At 45.1% G+C, this 18,415-nt stretch overlaps 1 protein-coding gene across 2 annotated transcripts in view; it reads right to left on the minus strand.

The window, feature by feature from the left end:
• SGTB (small glutamine rich tetratricopeptide repeat co-chaperone beta) overlaps window positions 1-18,415 on the minus strand; it is a 118,059-nt gene that overhangs the window by 13,799 nt on the left and 85,845 nt on the right. For both annotated transcript variants that reach the window (XM_078675164.1, XM_078675163.1), the window contains exons 7-8: window positions 10,876-11,014; window positions 10,733-10,795 (exon numbers count right to left, since the gene is read on the minus strand). In XM_078675164.1, coding sequence (XP_078531290.1) covers window positions 10,733-10,795; window positions 10,876-11,014 — 202 coding nt within the window. The remainder of the gene's footprint in view (window positions 1-10,732; window positions 10,796-10,875; window positions 11,015-18,415) is intronic.

The raw sequence follows: 18,415 nt of genomic DNA on the forward strand, positions 1-18,415 counted from the left end.
TGATGGGGACTGGCAGGCCGGTGAAATGAAAGCCTAGGGAGTGGGCCATAAAGAAGCTAACTTTAAAACACTTTTGTACAGAGATTGCCCTTTCTCCAAAGAGTCTGGATCCATCAAAGGTTATGTCCATCAAGGATGCCTGAACATCACTGGAAAACCCAGCAGCGCACATCCAGACATGACACCTGCTCATGACACTGGTGCCAGTGCACGGCCTACACAGTTTGCTGTGTCAGGGCTGGCCCACAAGACCTATTTTGCAGCATCTTGTCCATCCTGAATCGCTTTGGCAAGGGCGTTCCTGAACTCGCCAAGGATAGCATGCAAGTGTAGGCCGTGCACTACTGATGCTCACAAGTGTGTGGAGGATAGCGAGAGCAACTAAAAGGTCTTTTTCAGTCGCTGATATCTCCTTTAGGCTATGTTGTTTTTTAGTTGCTGTAAGAGGCAGAATTAATAACATTAATTTTTTTAAACTGTGTATTTTAAATTCTAACTCACGCCTTTCGAGCGGCTTTTAGGGGGGTTGACTTTCCTCCTCACTCACGCTCATTTCCCACACGTCGTTCAGCCCCTGCTGTTCTCCCGAGTGCGGGCTCGTCCGTACGAGCGGACCCTCTGTCTCGGGAGTCAGCGCTCTAGCTTTTTCCACCTGGCTGGGCATAAGAATAGATGATGGCACGTATGCGCAGCGGACGTGCGCAGCGGGCGCGCCAAAGGCAAACCCGTCTGCGCCCGTCCACGCTAGGGACGCGCTTAGTTCCAGTAATGCTGTCGCTCCCACCGGAACATCTGGAGATGTAGCTGGAGGGCCCGACATAAGGTACAGTGGAGCTGAGCTACGCGAATTAGGGGTGCAGGGCAAAGGTATGGGGACCATTGGATTTTTTACAACTGCTACCCCGACTTCAGATTTTGTTCGTGGAGATCTGTTGTCTTGTGGGCTCCTCAATGTAAGATCTCTGCCTAAACATTATGTGGAAACTAAGCTACTGCTGGAACATCATGGCCTGGAGATTTTGTTTTTAACAGAAACCTGGACTCGCCCGGACTGTGATGTTGAATCAGGTTTGGCTTGTCCTCCTGGTTTTAAATTCTGTCACAAGCCCAGATAGAGTGGGAGAGGGGGGGGCATTGGGGTTATTTATAAGGACTCCTGGGACTTGGTCACCATTGATATTGATGACTGTGAAGGAATGGAACTGTTGGGGTTTGCCATTAAGGATGTCCACGCGCATGTATTAACAGGGATTATATGTTACAGGCCCCCTGGAGTCTTTACAGGTCAGCTGCAACAGTCATTCTTAGAGACTATTAGGAATATGGTTGCTGTTCACTGGAGAGTGGTCATATTAGGGGATTTTAACCTCTGGATGAATGACCCCCTTAATTCAGGGTCTTGGCCTTCTTCAGCAGGTGACTGAAGCAACCCACAAGGGAGGCCACATACTCGATCTGATTTTTTCGGAAGAGCATCTTCTTACTATTACGGAACTCCTACCTTTGGTCTGGTCGGACCACTTTTTAATTAAGTTTACCGTGGATGTGGCCAAAAAGAACCATGGTTTGAGTGGGGTTAGTAAGAACTATGTTGGTCGCGACTGGAAGGCCCTCCTACGTAAGCGAGGCTCTACTACTCTTTTTGCGGTAGACAATTATTTTCTAGCCACCAATCCAGTAGGCAAGAACTATTCTGCTTTCTGCGAAAGATCCTGGCAGATTTGGATGTGGTGGCCCCGTTGAAAAAGCATAGAACCAGAGGTAGGCCTTCGGAGCCTTGGTTCAATGACCTTCTAAAAGCTATGAAAGTGGACTGCAAGCTTGCAGAGAAAAAATGGAGAAGGGACTACAATGACTTGGACAAACATATATGGAAATCCAAGATTATATGTTATAAAAAGGAGATATCCAGGGTTAAGGCAGAACACTTTTCCAACATGATCCTTAATGCTCCAAATGCTTCCAAGTGCATTTTTAACATTTTAAAGAACCTCACAACCCCAGACTGTACTAAAAAGCAGATAACTTCATCCCAGGATCTATGTAACAACCTAGCCAACTTCTTTCATTATAAGATCAAAGCTATTATTAATGAGCTAGGAGAGGACAAGGAGCTTCCGAGGTTTGGTATCCCGGATTGTGTGGATAACGAGAACATGGATAAAGTAACAAAGGACATTCGTAATGACCTTTGTGACATCAATGCTGATAATGCCTTAACCAGGTTCGGGCCTTTGACCATGGAGGAATTTTGCAAAGTAGCAAAGGGTATTTAATCTGGTTCACCTCTAGATCCCGTCCCTGTTAAAATCTGGAAGACCTTTGAGACGGAATTGTTTCCTACGCTTAGGCAAATTTGTAATCAGTCGCTTGATAGCGGTGTAGTGCCGTTGCAGTGGAAACAGGCTTTGGTAACTCCCCTGCTTAAAAAGACCTCCTTGGATCCAACGTTCTATACCTGGGCCTGCCAGAGTACCTGCTACAGCGGCTCCAAGTTGTGCAGAACGCTGCAGCGAGGGCGATTTTTGGATTGAATAGACGTACCAGTGCTACTGGTCTGCTCCGGACCTTGCACTGGCTTCCAATCCGTAAGCGGATCGCCTTTAAGACCTTGACTTTGACGTACAAGGCCCTCCATGCGACGGGAGCCAAGTACATCCAAAGGAGACTCGCCTTTTATCGACCCGCCCGTTCCCTGAGGTCCGAATCTCTATGGTTGGCGGTGGTCCCGCGAGTGAAGAGAGCGCGCCTGGGAGGCCGGTCTTTTGGACTACTGGCCCCCCAGTTATGGAATTCTCTGCCTCTAACACTTCGGGGAGCCACTAGTTTATTAGTTTTTAGAAAGGAGCTCAAAACTTGGTTGTTCACCCAGTAGGGCGTTTGTTTGTGTTTTCTTTTATCTGGTATTCTTTCTTTTTAATGTGTTATGTTAGCAGCCTACCTTAAATAAAAGCGCCGGGACACTCTTTTTGAGTAGCCGTGCGCTCTACAAAAACCAATTTAACATAACATAACATAACATAACATGTCCTATAAACTATAGGCCAATTTCTCTTCTTCCCTTCCCCGCTAAGATCACGGAGAAGGTGGTTAGTAGGACTCTATCCGACTATCTGGAGCGGCATGGACTACTGGATGAGGTTCAGTTTGGCTTCCGGCCTGCCCATGGCACGGAGTCGGCATTGGTGACCGTAATGGACGAACTTCGTTCGCGGGCAGACAGGAATCAGGCAGTGGTACTTATCCTGCTTGACCTGTCTGCCGCGTTCGACGCGGTTAACCATGGAATTCTCCTGAGCAGGCTAGAGGAGGTGGGGGTGAAGGGTCGTGCTCTGCAATGGCTCCACTCCTTTCTTATGGATCGGACACAGGCCGTATCCCTTCCTCCCTTCCGGTCTGAACAGATTAACATCACTCATGGGGTACCTCAGGGCTCAGCTATCAGCCCGATACTCTTCAATACTTATATGAAACCTCTGATTGCAGTCGTCAAAGAGCATAGGATTAGCATCACAAACTATGCTGACGACACGCAGCTCATCCTCTCACTGGAGGGGGAGCAATCTACCTCTATTGAAGAGTTTCATTGCTGTCTACGTAACACGGCCCAGTGGCTAAAAGCCAACTCCTTGCAATTTAATGCCGGTAAGACGGAAATTCTTTTCTGTCCCGTTGATAGAATTCCCTCAGTGCTGCCTAGTAACTTTTGGCCCAGTGAAATGTCATTGGATGTGAGACCAGTGGAGAAGGTTCGTAATCTGGGCATCCTGTTTAATAACAAGCTGAACACGGAGGCACAAGTTACTAAAACGGTGGGAAATTGCTTGGCGATCATTAGATCGCTACGCAAAATTCTTCCTCTTTTACCATCTCAAGTACGGGCCCTTGTTGTACAGAGTACAGTCTTGAGTAGACTGGACTACTGTAACGCCCTTTTGCTTGATTCTCCTAAGTTCCTGCTGGACAGACTGTTGAGAATCCAGTCCGCCGCAGCTAAACTTGCTCTGGGATGGCCGAGACGTTCCTCGTCCTCCAGGGCTCTTGCAGAACTCCATTGGCTGCTGGTGGGACAGAGAATTAAGTTTAAATCTCTCTGTCTTGTATTCAAAGCTTTGCATGGGATGGGCCCTAGTGCGCTACAGAGAAAGTTTGAGTGGTATGCCCCAATCAGAAATCTTCGCTCTGCTTCAGCGAGACTGGTAAAGGTAGCTAGGTATAGGAAAGACAGATCCGGTGGCAGAACCTTCGCGGTTGCGGCAGCCAAACTGTGGAATGGACTGCCCCCGGAAGTAAGACATATTGGTGAGCTCTTACCCTTTAGGAAAAGGCTAAAAACTCTGTTATTCCCTAAAGCTTAGTTAATGTATTGCTCTCTACTAGCTGCCTACACCTTTTCGTTGCTTGTCTTTTTTCTACCATATACTTTGAGTCTCTCAGCGCCAGGATGTCGTAAGGTGACAGAGCGCTTTACAAATGAAATAAATAAATAAATAAGTATTTGCTGGCCATGTCACAAACGATGTGTGTATAGGCCTAGGAGACAGCAGAATGTAAGGTTCAGACAGCCAGACTGGCAAAAGAGAATACTCATTTGTCAAAAGCGTCGACACAATTTGATGGCCTATCTGGCAGTGCAGAAGAAAAGACGAGTGAGTTGACCTTGCTCATGGATGCAAAGACCACTACAAGTTCCAAGTTTGGGCTCTTGGTTAGAAAAGCCAGGTCTTGAGGGGCTAGGCTAAGTCGTCTAGACACTGGGAGACTAACTGGGAAAGATGAGCACTGCTTCATCCAGGAGGGCATGAAAGTGGGTGTCGGGGCATCCCTGAATGGGAGCAAAGGCTCACATGTGGCAGGCCAGGTGTAAGCTATCTGTCAACAAGTTTGCTCTGGCTTCAGTTGTAAGTCACAGCAGGTGAAATACTTCCGCTGCCCTGCAGAGAACAAATGTAAAAGAAGTGCTTTTCTCTTTGGCTAAGCCTGGTGGAGATTTTAATTCAGTCATAGGAGAGGTGTCTAAACCACTAGCATTTTGTTAAGTCAAGGTATAATTCAGCACCAGTACATGGAGAGGGGAGTTAAACTGTCAGACTCATGTTCATCGAGTGACAGGTCCTGAAGCCCCTGAACTGCATCAGAATCCTACCTAAAAAGGGTCCACAGCCTCCTGTAGTGCTGCAGTCTGATGAGAGGCTAGATATCTTCCAATGTTGAAGGCTGCCTTTTAGTAATTTCATAGCACAATATAGGTTGAGCATGGCCAATGTCACCTCCGGACAGAGATTGGTGTTTGGACTGGATCTGAAATGTGCACGCTAATAAACATAAGTGATACCCGATTTTCTAATCAAGAACCATAGGTAAATAACTGAGGTACAAACAACAGTGGTTAACTCTGGTCTTGTTTTAGAGAAACAGTAATGAATGTGGTGAATGTCTGACTCGTCCACAAATTCCTGGACAGGTTAGAAAACCACCAACTTTATTAATGTTTCTTTAAATTAAGCTCACCGTGAACCACTCTTACTTGTACCACTGGGGCCGCGGTTGGCACTGCGCCTGTGTGGAAGTGTAGGCAAGTAGAAAACTAAAATGAATCCCAGCAACGTCAGATGACAGAATTGCAACTAGTGACCCCCGCAGTTCCATGGGGACCAAAAGAGCTCCAGATGGACCCATCATTGCCTATAAAATCTGCAGCACGCCCTTTTTGAAAGCTTCTCACTGCTGCAGGGTCGCAGACAGCCCAGTCAACTTGCGCATGCCAGCACCAACCCCGGAATGGACTCAGAGACAGAAGACACAAGAGGAGTCGGGCGACAGAGTACCGACTGCAGGTTTCTCACCTGCAAGAGAGTGGCAAGTGAGGATACATTTCGTTTGGCCTTCTAGCGCTAAGGGCGTGACTTGGATTTAAACTAAACAGAAGATTTAGAGCAAGGTTGGCATGGAAATGGACCCTCTACCTGCAACAGCTGAGATATTGCATTATTTTTGTAAAATCTGTTCTTGTTCCACAACATAGAGTTTTACTTCCGGTTCCCTGTTGGCCTTTAGGTAAATAAGGAATCAGCTATCACACAACTCTTAATCAAAAACGAACTCTCCATAGGTAAATGTCGCATTGATCTGAGTTCAACATTCGCGTCCAGCAGTTGTAGCACAGCTTAAGACTTGCTTTCTCGAGGGGAGACATTTCCCCATGGAAAGCTGTCTTTTGAAATTTTGGCTTTGGTACAACCATCAAGCTTGGGAGCATACCTTCAGATCCACGTTGAAGGGCACAAAAGAAAGGAACTGCCATTAGCATGCAGGGATGGCGTCAATTTCATTTTTGGGCAAAGTGACTGAAAGCTGCATAGCGTCCCAACTCGTTTCACACATTCAAACAAGCAACCTCCAAGACACTCTCCAATCCGGTTTCTACCAAGGCCACAGTACAGAAACTGCGATCCTCCAAATAGTCAATGAATCCCTTAGAATCCTCAACTCCGGTAACCCTTGCCTCCTAGTCTGCCTGGACTTGTCTGCTGCATTCGACACTGTTAACCATCTGGGCTTCCTTCGCACTCTTGAACGACGCATGGGATGTCGAGGCACAGTCTTAAACTGGTTTTCCTCATGCGTAAACAGACATTCCCAAACTGTGAAAATTGGCAAATCGATCTTGAGACCAGTCAGTGCATATCATGGAGTCCCTCAAGGCTCGATTCCCTCCCCAACCCTCTTTAACCTCTACCTATAACCACTATGTGCTATTCTCACAAACTCTGAGATTCTCTTCCACCTCTATGCTGACGACACTGAAATACAAATGAAAATCTCATCCCTTGAAGACATTGCCCTCCTTTCAATCATTCTCCTAAAGATTAAAAACTAGACGTCTAACCACCATCTAAAAATCATTCCAATTAAAATAGAATTCCTCTTGCTTTTTCCTCTGAAAGCAAAAACCCCAGAACGGGAATTGTTGGCTAACTGTCCTGTCCTGGATGGTTGCCCTGCCATTTTCCAGAGTGCTAGATCACTTGGTATTACACTTGACAATAATCTCAATCTTCACAGACAGATCACAGCCATGGCTAAAAGCGCACAACACCATTTTAGGCAGCCTTGGGGCCAGCGGCGGTTGGTGCTGGTAGCGCCGACAGGGGAATGGGGGGGCAAGGGGGAGGTTGACATACAACAGAATAGGATTTATTTATTAAATTTTTCCTATTCCGTTGTCTGTCGACTTCCCCCCTCCCGCCGCTGCCTCACCGCTCTCACCTGCACCAACCGCAGCTGCTTGGTTTTTCAGACAATTGATTCCAGAACAAGTTCTCAATACAGTGGTGCAGTCTCTCGTTCTCTCCAGACTATGGAATTGCCCTTCTCTCAGGCATTCCCAAAGTTCACCTAGGACCACTGAGAGCAACACTACATGCAGCAGCTCGATTTGTTTAAGTCCCAAGAAATTTGACCACATTTCCCCTGCCCTGCTCACCCTCCAATGGCTTCCCATTAAAGCGAGGGCCCAATTCAAAACCGCCTGCATTTCCCAAAGAGCACTGCACTCCTCTTCACCCTTCTATCTAAACCAGAAACTGAAAATCTATGAGCAAATAGGGGTTCCAGAAATGCCCAATCCCTGATCTTGGAACATCCCACCTTCAATCAAGAATGGTACATGTGCCAATCATTTTCCACTAGTGCCACAAGAATCTGAAACTCCTTATCTCCCTCCCTCCGCCTAACCACCGGCCTCGTCACCTTCAAAAAGGACCCCAAGCTCCTCCTACTTGACAGACACCTTGGTTAATCACCCTCGACCAAACTTATATACTCTCTCCACCATGATATGAGCTACCTTCTATATCGGACCCCACTATCTTAATCAATGCTTGAACCATGTACGACCTCTGACCAATCTGCTGCAATCGTCCTAGTCGCATCTTAGTCGCATCTACTGATGCAAATGTCTGAATGTAATTATTGTCACTGTAACTCGCTATACACTTGTACCCTGCTACTGTTATAAAGTGCTTTGATGCCTTCGGGCCATGTCCGTGCTATATAAAATTACAGAAATAAATACAAATATGTGCTCAACGTTGTCATATCCGGGGCAGCGCATGGCTGATTCAGTGCCTGACAGCACCGCCTACTGGCATTTAGCTGCAATTGCTGTTGAAAATCTTGACCCAGTCTGGGCCTGAGAATGTTCTAAAGGTCAGGAATATGTGGTTAGAAGTATCCATCAAAAATCAATATTCAGCAAACAAAATGAACAAAATGTAATTAGGAGCATGAAGAGGGGCCTTCAGTTAGGCCACTGAAAATGACTGGCACCAAAAGCGTGCAAGGACAGCCAATAGGGCAAAGGATACTTTTACTGTCATGCATCATATATCTTGATTTTATGTGGTCAGTAGAATGAAGATGGCCTTTATAACAACTAATATGCAATAAACAGACTTGAAAAGAAGACTAGCACAGGCATAATTGGGTTTCTTAACAACTAAGGATTTAACTATTGAACAAGAAGTCAGGTATTTATATAAATGTCTATTTTTGAGTAACTGAGATTGGGACATTATAATTTGTTGTTGTTCTCAATGTGAACCTTATACATAGAGTAGACCACACATCCAAGATATTTGACTAAATAAACTGAAAGTGAAGGAATGTTACTGGGATAGCTTCAGGGAGGCAACATCAATAGGAATGTAAGAATTTGTTGTGCTGAGTTTTAGGATGTTGGCAGCCCCCAACATTGGAATGATTCAAGACACAGCTTCAGGTGTTGGATGTCATTTGCTGAAAACACTCTAAAACACAGCTGTGTGCATTCAGGATAGTGAAGAATGCATACTTCTGAGCAGTTAGCCTACTTACCAGTGTCTCCATGTATTAATTAAATAAATTGCAACAGAATTGATAAATGAAGTGCTCCGTGCCACGAGGAAGTTGGGAAAGACTTTGATTTTATTTGAAAAACTGGTTCCTGCCCACTAGAATAAAACCAGTAAAGTACTTTGTCCAAAATGTCAATGGAACTGAAGAGAACAGAAATCACCATCTAAACTGGGTGAAAAGTCACTTAAGGTTTAGAAGTACAATGAAAACAAGCAGAGCTATCATCCATGGTGTTCAGAGTGCTACTTACCACCAGAAGTGTGCTTGACTCAGTGATTTACAAGAGATGGAAAAGTACCAGTAGTGACATTAAAGGTTTTCAGGTGACACACGAGCATGAGGTTGGGTAATCATTCATTTTAAAACTTTCCATGGCTAGGAATACCTGAGGCGCAAGCATGTTGATCAACAATGGTATGAGATCCTTATTCAGTAGAGGTGGGGGGTGCCTAGTGCCATGGAGGAGAAAATGAATAATGAGGCGGAACCACAATTTGGATGTATGCCCACAGAGGAGGGGTGGATGAATATATCAAAAGGACTTTGAGCCCTCTATACTGAGGCATCTCAATAATCTGTCAAGAAAGGCTACATACCACTTGCACCTCTTAAAGAAAATCAAGAACTCCATCCCACCAAGACTTTAGATCATCTTTGAAGTTCTAGTACTCTTCCAAAGAGACAGAGGCAATGCAATGTTATCAGGGCTATCCAACTCCACAGTCTCACTCCTTAACAACCTTCTTAATGCTGCAGCACGACTGGTCTCAAAAACACAAGAAAACCAGATCACATAACTCTAATCCTAACGCAACTACACTGTCTATCACTAGAAGCATGTGTCAATTTCAAGCTCACCTGTACAACACAAAATGCGCTACACTCTTGGCCTCCATGCTAACCGCAAGAAAAACTCCACACCACAGGGAGACAGACTCTAAAAAGAGGAAAATCAAGTTTGACACAAAAGGTCGCAAAAACAAACAATACCAAGTCTGCAATTGAGGATTTTTCCTGCCTAGCCATCAGACTATGGAGCGAAGTCCTAGATATCCAGAATAATATTTCCAAACCTCCTAACCTTCTGAAAGCACGACTCCAGGCACTGACTATGATGAGATATGACAAATGCATCCTGGGTTCTTTGCATGTTATGAGAAGCTGCTTATGTCAATCAATTTCTATATCACCACCATTGGGTCCCATTCAATGAATGCTGACTTCAAGGAAGATCAATGTTCCTACATTGGGCCGTTCATAAAGAATCACTGTGATCATATGTACAGCATGCCTCAAATGATGGTTAGTCTCAGTACGGCTGGCTTATAATGGCCCGTTCCTTAACGGGCTCCTTCGACATAGAAAGATGTTGTAATCTAGTAAGTGATTAATGCATCCTCTAAGTTGTTGCCTTTGCCTTGCTGCTAAGTCTATGTGATGTCATCAGAATGTTGAGAATGTTTGAGTGGGAAAAGGAATCAGTTGGTGTGGAAGGGCTGAGCAGCAAGGAGGCTGCTCCTGGTGGGGCATTGTATGAGGCTTAGCATGAGACTTAATATGGATCCTACTTGAAGAATAAAGCTGAGATCCTGAACTACACCTCTGGACTAAGTATCTTTCATTTCCTTGCAACACAACACCCGCTTCTTCTGGCTGCATGGGCTTCGTAGGACATTAACTTAAAACTCTCACTCTCATAACATCCGGAATAATCATCTGCTTTTCCTCCTTTGTTGTTACATTTCAGTAAGTGCTCCTCTGGATACGCTGCACTTTGTCCTCACAGTTATTTCATAGTGAACCCGACTCTCTCCCTATTCCGTAAATTACTCACCATGCTAACGAAGGCTGGGTTGCTGATGAGACTGGCCATGTCAAATCCAAATGCAGACCCTGTCTGAAATGAAGAGCAATGTCAGGGTCAGAAAGTAATGATGAGAGCTTTAAAGTGCGAACAGATGCAACTGCATAACTTACAGGGCTTGAAATCTCTCTCAATTTTTGTTGTGCAGTCTTTAAATTTGACTTGTAGGTGTCATTTTCCGGTTCTAGGTCCAGTGCCTTTTGGTAGCTGGTTATTGCTTGCTCATATTTATTCAGTGCAGCCAAGGCAAGCCTACGAGTGAAAACATTATTTGAGAAGCAGGGATATGAATCGTTACAGCTTCACATGCAAGTGAGATTAGGGGGGATGTTTTAGTGCACTGCAATTAGTGAAATTCATTGGTGTTCGTCTAACCCGGAAACACTGGCTATTACTAACGTATGCCAACATAAGTTTTTAGATGCCCTTGCTGGAGCGAATCCCTTCATTCAAAAAATAGAAACACATTCAAATGGAAAGTGCCAAAGTTTGTGCAAAATAACTCATGTATAATAAATGCAAAATTTGTAGTGGGTAGTCATACTTAGTTGTTGAACGCATATACGGGCAATAACATAAGATGTTGATTTAAGTTAGCCCATCAACGGATGCCATACTAACAGTGATTTAAACATTAGCATTTAAAGGCCTATTTTTCACATTGAACTCTTGTTTTGGATGATATGTATTTCTCTCCCACTGCAGATGTTTTAACTTTACAGTAGTCCCCTGTTAGCTAGTGAATAGGTATTTGAGATGTAACAGAAAAACCCAAGGTCTTCCATGTGAGATCAAAATCGTCTTGGATGGTTTTCTGATTCCTACAGGTGATTCACATTACCTCACATTTAGATCAATGTATCTTAAATCCTATTGGACAACGAGAACGGGGAATGTATCAGATGTTACAATTTGTGTTTTTACAGATTTATATTAGCATGTTCCTAGAGTAGATAGATTCATTCACACACGTTCACTTTCTGGAATCTGGCTCTAGTAGTTGAGAGCACTTTGGACTCTTTACTGAGATCCGTAAGCTTACCATTCTTCAGGAGAGATTCCCTTTAACTCTTTTGATGTCTGCTGATGTATATCAGAGAATACCTTCCAGCTTGAAATGCCCTTTGCTCAATTGCGAAACTTCATGCTTATGCATCGTATTCTCTCATCAGAACTCTTTGGGGCAGATTTATGAAGGCCTTGCGCCGCCGGTGCGTCATTTTTAACATGGTGACGCACCGGCGGCGCAAGGCCTTCATAAATCTGCCCCTTTGTTGGGTTCACGCACCAAAGCAATGCCATGATTGGGTGGCCACAACCTGAGAGAAAAGTTTTGCCCATCATTTTGTGAATAGGGACACGGTTTTGGGGAGAAAATAATTTAGAGATAGGATATAAGGGGTCAGGATAAAGGTATCCTGACCCCATTGGACTGATAGAGTGGTCTGTGAGAAACACCTCCTGGGGAAGAAATTGTGAGACAACTTTTTTGGGGGGCACATGTGGGTCCACGGATCCACCGCGGCACCCAGCGCGGCCTCCTGTGTGAATCAGTAGTGGATACAGAACCCAAATAAAAAACACATACACCCACTCACACACTCTCTCACACACCAACACATCCATACACCCACTCACACACCCGTACAGTCACTTATACATCCACTCAGGGACCCAGAGAACCACTCTCACACCCACTCACACAGCCACGTACACACTCACTCACAGACTCACACAGCCACTTACACATCCACTCACACACTGATACAGCAAAACCACTGTCATACCCACTCACACATCCACTTGCATACCCAGAGAACCACTCACCCATTCACAGACCACACAAGCACTAGCACACCCACATACACCCACCATTCACACACCCACAAAACTACTCACACACCCATACACCCACCTATACAGCCACTTACAAACCCACACAGCCAGTCACACACCCAATCACAGAACCACTTACACACTCCCATAACCACCCACACACCTACTCGTATACCCTAGTAGTTGAAAGCACTTTGGACCCTTTACTGAGATCCATAAGCTTACCATTCTTCAGGAGAGATTCCCTTTAACTCTTTTCCTTAAAAAAATATGTCTGCTGATTTATATCAGAGAATACCTTCCAGCTGGAAATGCCCTTTGCTCAATTGCGAAAGCTTCATGCTTATGCATCTTATTCTCTCATCAGAACTCTTTGTTGGTTCACGCACCAAAGCAATGCCATGATTGGGTGGCCACAACCTGAGAGAAAAGTTTTGCCCGTCATTTTGTGAATAGAGACACGGTTTTGGGGAGAAAATAAAGTCGAAATAGGGTATAAGGGGTCAGGATAGAGGTATCCTGACCCCATGGGACTCATGGAGTAGTCTGTGGGGAACACTTCCTGGGGAAGAAATTGTGAGACAACTTTTTTTGGGGGGGTGCATGAGGGCCCGCGGATCCACCACGGCACTCAGCGCGCCCCCCGTGTGAATCCGTAGTGGATACAGACCCCAAATAAAAAACACATACACTCACTCAAAGACCCACTCACACACACTCTCGCACACCCACACATCCATACACACACCCATACAGTCACTTATACATCCACTCAGGGACCCAGAGAACCACTCTCACACCCACTCACACAGCCACGTACACATCCATACACACACCTATACAGCAACGCCACTGACATACCCACTCACACATCCACTTGCATGCCCAGAGAACCACTCACCCATTCACAGACCACACAAGCACTAGCACACCCACAGACACCCACCATTCACACACCCACAAAACCACTCACACACCCATACACCCACTTACAGACCCACTTAGCCAGTCACATACCCACTCACACATCCAGTCACAGAACCACTTACACACTCACAGAACCGCCCACACACCTACTCGTATACCCATATAGCCACTTACACACCCACCCACAAATTCAGAAAACCACTCACCCACCTACATAGGCACTAGACAGCAGCTCACACACCCACACAGCCACAATACACCCACTCACATACCCGTAGAGCCCCTCACATACCCACTCAGTTACATACTACTCACAGGCAGTGATACAGTATTATACATTTTAATTGGCTATGTTTTTATTAAATGTGTTGTTCTGTATTGAATGTGTGCTTTTGTTGGGAACGGATGTGCGGATTCGCTGCATATCAGCATGCAACATATCCAGCTGAAACCCTCTGTCGGCCGAGGATCCGCAGATACGAGTCAGAAATTAGAAAAAAGGATTTGAAAACAAAAAGACTAGTGTTTGGGAAAAGGGTTGGCTCTGAAAAGAACTTTTGTATTGTTGGTGTGTAGATGACAATTACACGTAGAACAGGATGCAGTCTTTTAAGTTGTTGGCAGTATCTTTTTAATATATTCGGTCCATGTTGAAGCGTATGTTGTTATGGTATATGCAGCTCATGTGTGGTCTCAGAGAAATGCATTTTATTGACATGTTTCCTGGTTTTCGCTATCTGCAGAAATAACTGGGGTGACCACTGCCACTTCTGTCTTTGGCAAATGTTGGAGCACACTAAGGCAGCATGTGGAAACACTGACATTAATTTACCAAAGGTATCCTTCATTAGGATTTCCAGTCCTACCCCAGTAATTGTGCTTAAGTCATTGCCACCACAGTGCAGAATCATGAGGTCTGAATGCTGGAAATCTGCAATGCTTTCAACCAAAGGCAGCAATTGGTGCCAATCTCTGGCCAACTTGAGTTGTGACTACATCAAGTAAATCCAGGTCCTTGTCAATGCCTTTCATTCTAGCACTCTCTCTGGCCCAAAACACAAAACTATGGCCCGCAATCCAGACTATGACCACTAAAACTAGGAAGTGACTTTAATAAAAAAAGTAACTAACCCTGTGATTGGCTTTGAAAAAATAAAAATAAAGTTATGTTGTTTGAGATATGCTTGGAATTGCAGTCAACCACACCTGCTATAGTTAATGTGAAGGTAGTATGCTGTTGAGAGAAAGGCTTGTGAACTTTAAACCTACTGGTAGGCAGAGACTATTGAAAACATAGTTACTATGTAAACGGAGCTAAAGAGTGTGGGGAAAGGGAAAAAGAGACTGCAGTGTGAAACGCAAAAGCAGACTAGTGTACATTGCTCAGTGGGGAGTGTATGTCTTGTAATTGACAATATTTTACAAAATAAAACATCAATGAAAACCATTAACAGTAGATTGTTTAATGCTTTTAAGTGCTTTTGTGTTGGTCCATGGATCCACTGCGGTCACACATGAGGGCCACGCTGAGCCCCAAGGTGGATCTGCGGATCTGCAAAAAACCTACCACATTGGGCTTCTTTACAGGAAACATTGAAAGGGTTAAAAAAACAGAGTAACCATTTAGAAGTGGTATAAGAAAAAGATGAAAGTAAGTCTATGATTTGTTAAGTACAGGAGTATGAGTGAGAGCACAGTGGGAAGGGTAACCATTATTTGTATTTTTACACTGAGAGTGGAGGAGGATTGCCATATTTCTGAGTTGAGATTTGCAATGGAAAACCAGATATTAAAATAAAAGTTGGACAACAGCAAATAGATTTTACAGGTATGTTAATTGGGTTGTGCTATAAAAAATATATATATTTTAAAAAAAAACTGAGTTTATATAAGCTGAAAGAAAATGTGTAGCTTCTAGACACTACAGTAAAAGGCAAAATAGAAGGCAGGTTATTATTTCTTTTTAAACTTTATTTATAAAATTTTCATGAGTAAATACATATTAAAAACGCATTGCTTATAGGTACAAAGGTTATCTATATGAGACATAGCATTGACATTGAGGAGGAGAAACAATAGATACTTGGTGAATATATCTTTAAAGATCGTGGAAGACAGGATTCGCAATTAGGGAAACATTTGAGGGGATAGCAAGGAAGACTAAGTGTGATGTCGGCAGATGAATGTGGAAATGACCAAGGTCGTATGATTAATCGGAGTCGGCTAATTATATTGAGAATAAATGATCTTGTGGAGATTGCCAAATGTCATTTGATCTAGAAGTGTGGAGTTGTAGCTGTACATAATCTTCACTAACTTTATCACATTGATTCATGCTTTTATGGTTAACTCTATTTTTTATTAGTTTGCAAACATGTAAAATCAGCATGAGTACTTTAGACAAACCCACATTGTGATCTCAGATTTACCGTTCCCCCCCATACCAACCGACCCCTGCACACACTAAGGAGTCCCAGGAATTCTTCCGTGGACGAGTGGGGAGGTGCATGCAAAGAAGGGACATCATGGGATTGGTCCGGGTAAATATTTCAAGACAGTGAAGAATGAATAAGATACAAAACTCCCATGAACCCCAAACCCCCTTTCCCCTCCCCCTCCCTGAACCGGTGTGCTATGCGAAAGTCTCTTAAAAATCTTACGTGGGGGTTGTCGATTAATAAGTGGATCTAGGGACTTCATCCGGATGTTGCACTTCGGTGAGCCGAAGGAGACGAAGGTATTTGGGGCATGTCACCTCGTTCATTTCAAGCGCCAGTAAAGACAGCAAGGGGCGCCATATTTTCCTGAAAGAGTCTGTGGAGTTCGTCAGGGTAGCTTGAATACGTTCCATGCCTATGATATACCATCATTTGTGTAGCCAGCCTGTGTGGGTCGGTCGTGTCTCTTTGTGCCCCATAGAGAGAGGATATGTTGAACGGCTGCTCCCAGCGCTAGGACCATCTGTTTTCCTTTAATCAATTTCAGGGTATAGGTGAGTGGGTTGGGGAGCCCTAGTAATGTGTAGGCAGGTAATCAGGGGGTTTCTGTCTCAAATTGCCTGTCATTGTCGTCCAGAATAGTACCCCAGTAATCCGTTAGTTCCTTACAGTCCCAAAGTAGATGAGTCAGTGCACCTTCTTCATCACAACCCCGCCAACAGGTCGGGCTTCGATCGGGGTTCCCTTTATTCAACCTGACCGGAGTTAAGTACCAGTAAGTGACCAGCTTGACCGCCACTTCCCTACTAGCTGTGTTGCAAGCTGTGTGATTAGCTCGAAAGTATATATTACGCCATTCTTTCTCTGTTAGCTCTCTCCCGAGTTACAGCGCCCAACGCCTCTGCCCCGCGGAGGGTGAGGAAGTAGCTGGTCGATGCAGTATATCATACAGCTCAGAGATCATCTTTTTATCTGAAACTTTGGTTATGAGCCATTTCTCATAGGTGGTGAGCTTTCTCTGAACCAACGGTCGCACCTCAGGCTGGAGGAGCCAGTGACGCATTTGGAAGTATTGATAGCGTTGCGGCGCGGTGATGGTGAAGGATTGTTACACTTCTGCAAGCGGGAGGAACCATATACATTCAAGAGCTGCCCCGCTGATTTGCAGTCCATAGCCTGTCACTGTGGGAACGCTCGTTCTTCAAGCCCAGGTGAGAATTCAGGATTGTCAAAGATAGGTGTCAAGGGTGAGGGAAAGGAAGTGAGTCCGTGTGTAACTGCCACCGAGTCCCAGACTCTAAGCATTGTATTTGTGATTGGGGATCTCCTGAGACTTGGTGGTCTATCTGGCCGCCTTAGAAAGGGCACCTTCCACAAGGCGAGACCCGCAATCGCCCGGGCCTGGAACAGCCACAGTTTTTCGGCCTTGATTCAAGCTTCTGAGCTAGGCAGAGTCTGTGGGACAATGTTCACTACCCCACAGAAAGGAGGTTAGATGAAAACATTAGCTACAAATATAGTGAGCAGCAAAGGAGGAAGAGGAATTGCTACACTGAAAATATAGTTATTTTATTAAGTCAGTATAAAGTAATGTGTTTGAAATTAGATGTGGGTGCTTGCTTATATAGTATGTAATTTGCATCCACTCACACAGTCAAGCAGGCACTTACACTCCCACAGAATCACTTTTGTACCCACCACTCATGTAGCCAGAAAATGCCTTGCATACTCAGTCACACACCCATAAAACCATTCACACACCATTTACTCACCTATACAACCACTTACATAGTCATTCAAACACCCACTCACACACCTATACAGCCATGCATGTGCCCTGCACTCAGACAGTCAGTTAAACATACACTTACACACCCATACACCCAGTTATACATCCAGCCACCCACCCCACCTAGTTACAAATTCATACAGCCACTCTCATACACAATCAGACAGCGAGACACGGAGCACCCCGCAAGGCAGCAGGGGAGTAAAGCACCAACGACTGCAGGAATGGGACAGCAGCCTCTGGACCCCACAGTCCTTCCCAATCCCGACTCACCTCCCCCGGATCATGGAGGTACGCGCAATTTGCTGGGTGGGTCGGCGCCGAGTCGTCATCACGGGGACCTCCACATCGGCCTCGCAAGGAAGATTGGACTGATTCCCGCATTGGCGTGGGTCACAATTCACAGCTGGCAAGTTTGAACTATCCCGGTGGCGGAGGTTGGAGGACTGCGGCGGGGCGTGCTCCTTAGGCCTGGAGAGGAGCCGGTGAGCCGTGTGCTACATTCATCACGGCGTGCTCACCGTCCTGCCGCAGCTCCGGGGGCGATGACAATAACACCCGGTCGTCTAAGGGGTGCTTTAGGAGCATCAACGCAGGGAAGCCCGGGGTCGTGTTCCGAAGGTCCAGGGTACGAGATCGATCCCCGGACCAATGTGCAGGGAG

The sequence above is a fragment of the Lissotriton helveticus genome, chromosome 2_1, assembly GCF_964261635.1.
Source record: "Lissotriton helveticus chromosome 2_1, aLisHel1.1, whole genome shotgun sequence".
NCBI classification, from domain to species: domain Eukaryota; kingdom Metazoa; phylum Chordata; class Amphibia; order Caudata; family Salamandridae; genus Lissotriton; species Lissotriton helveticus.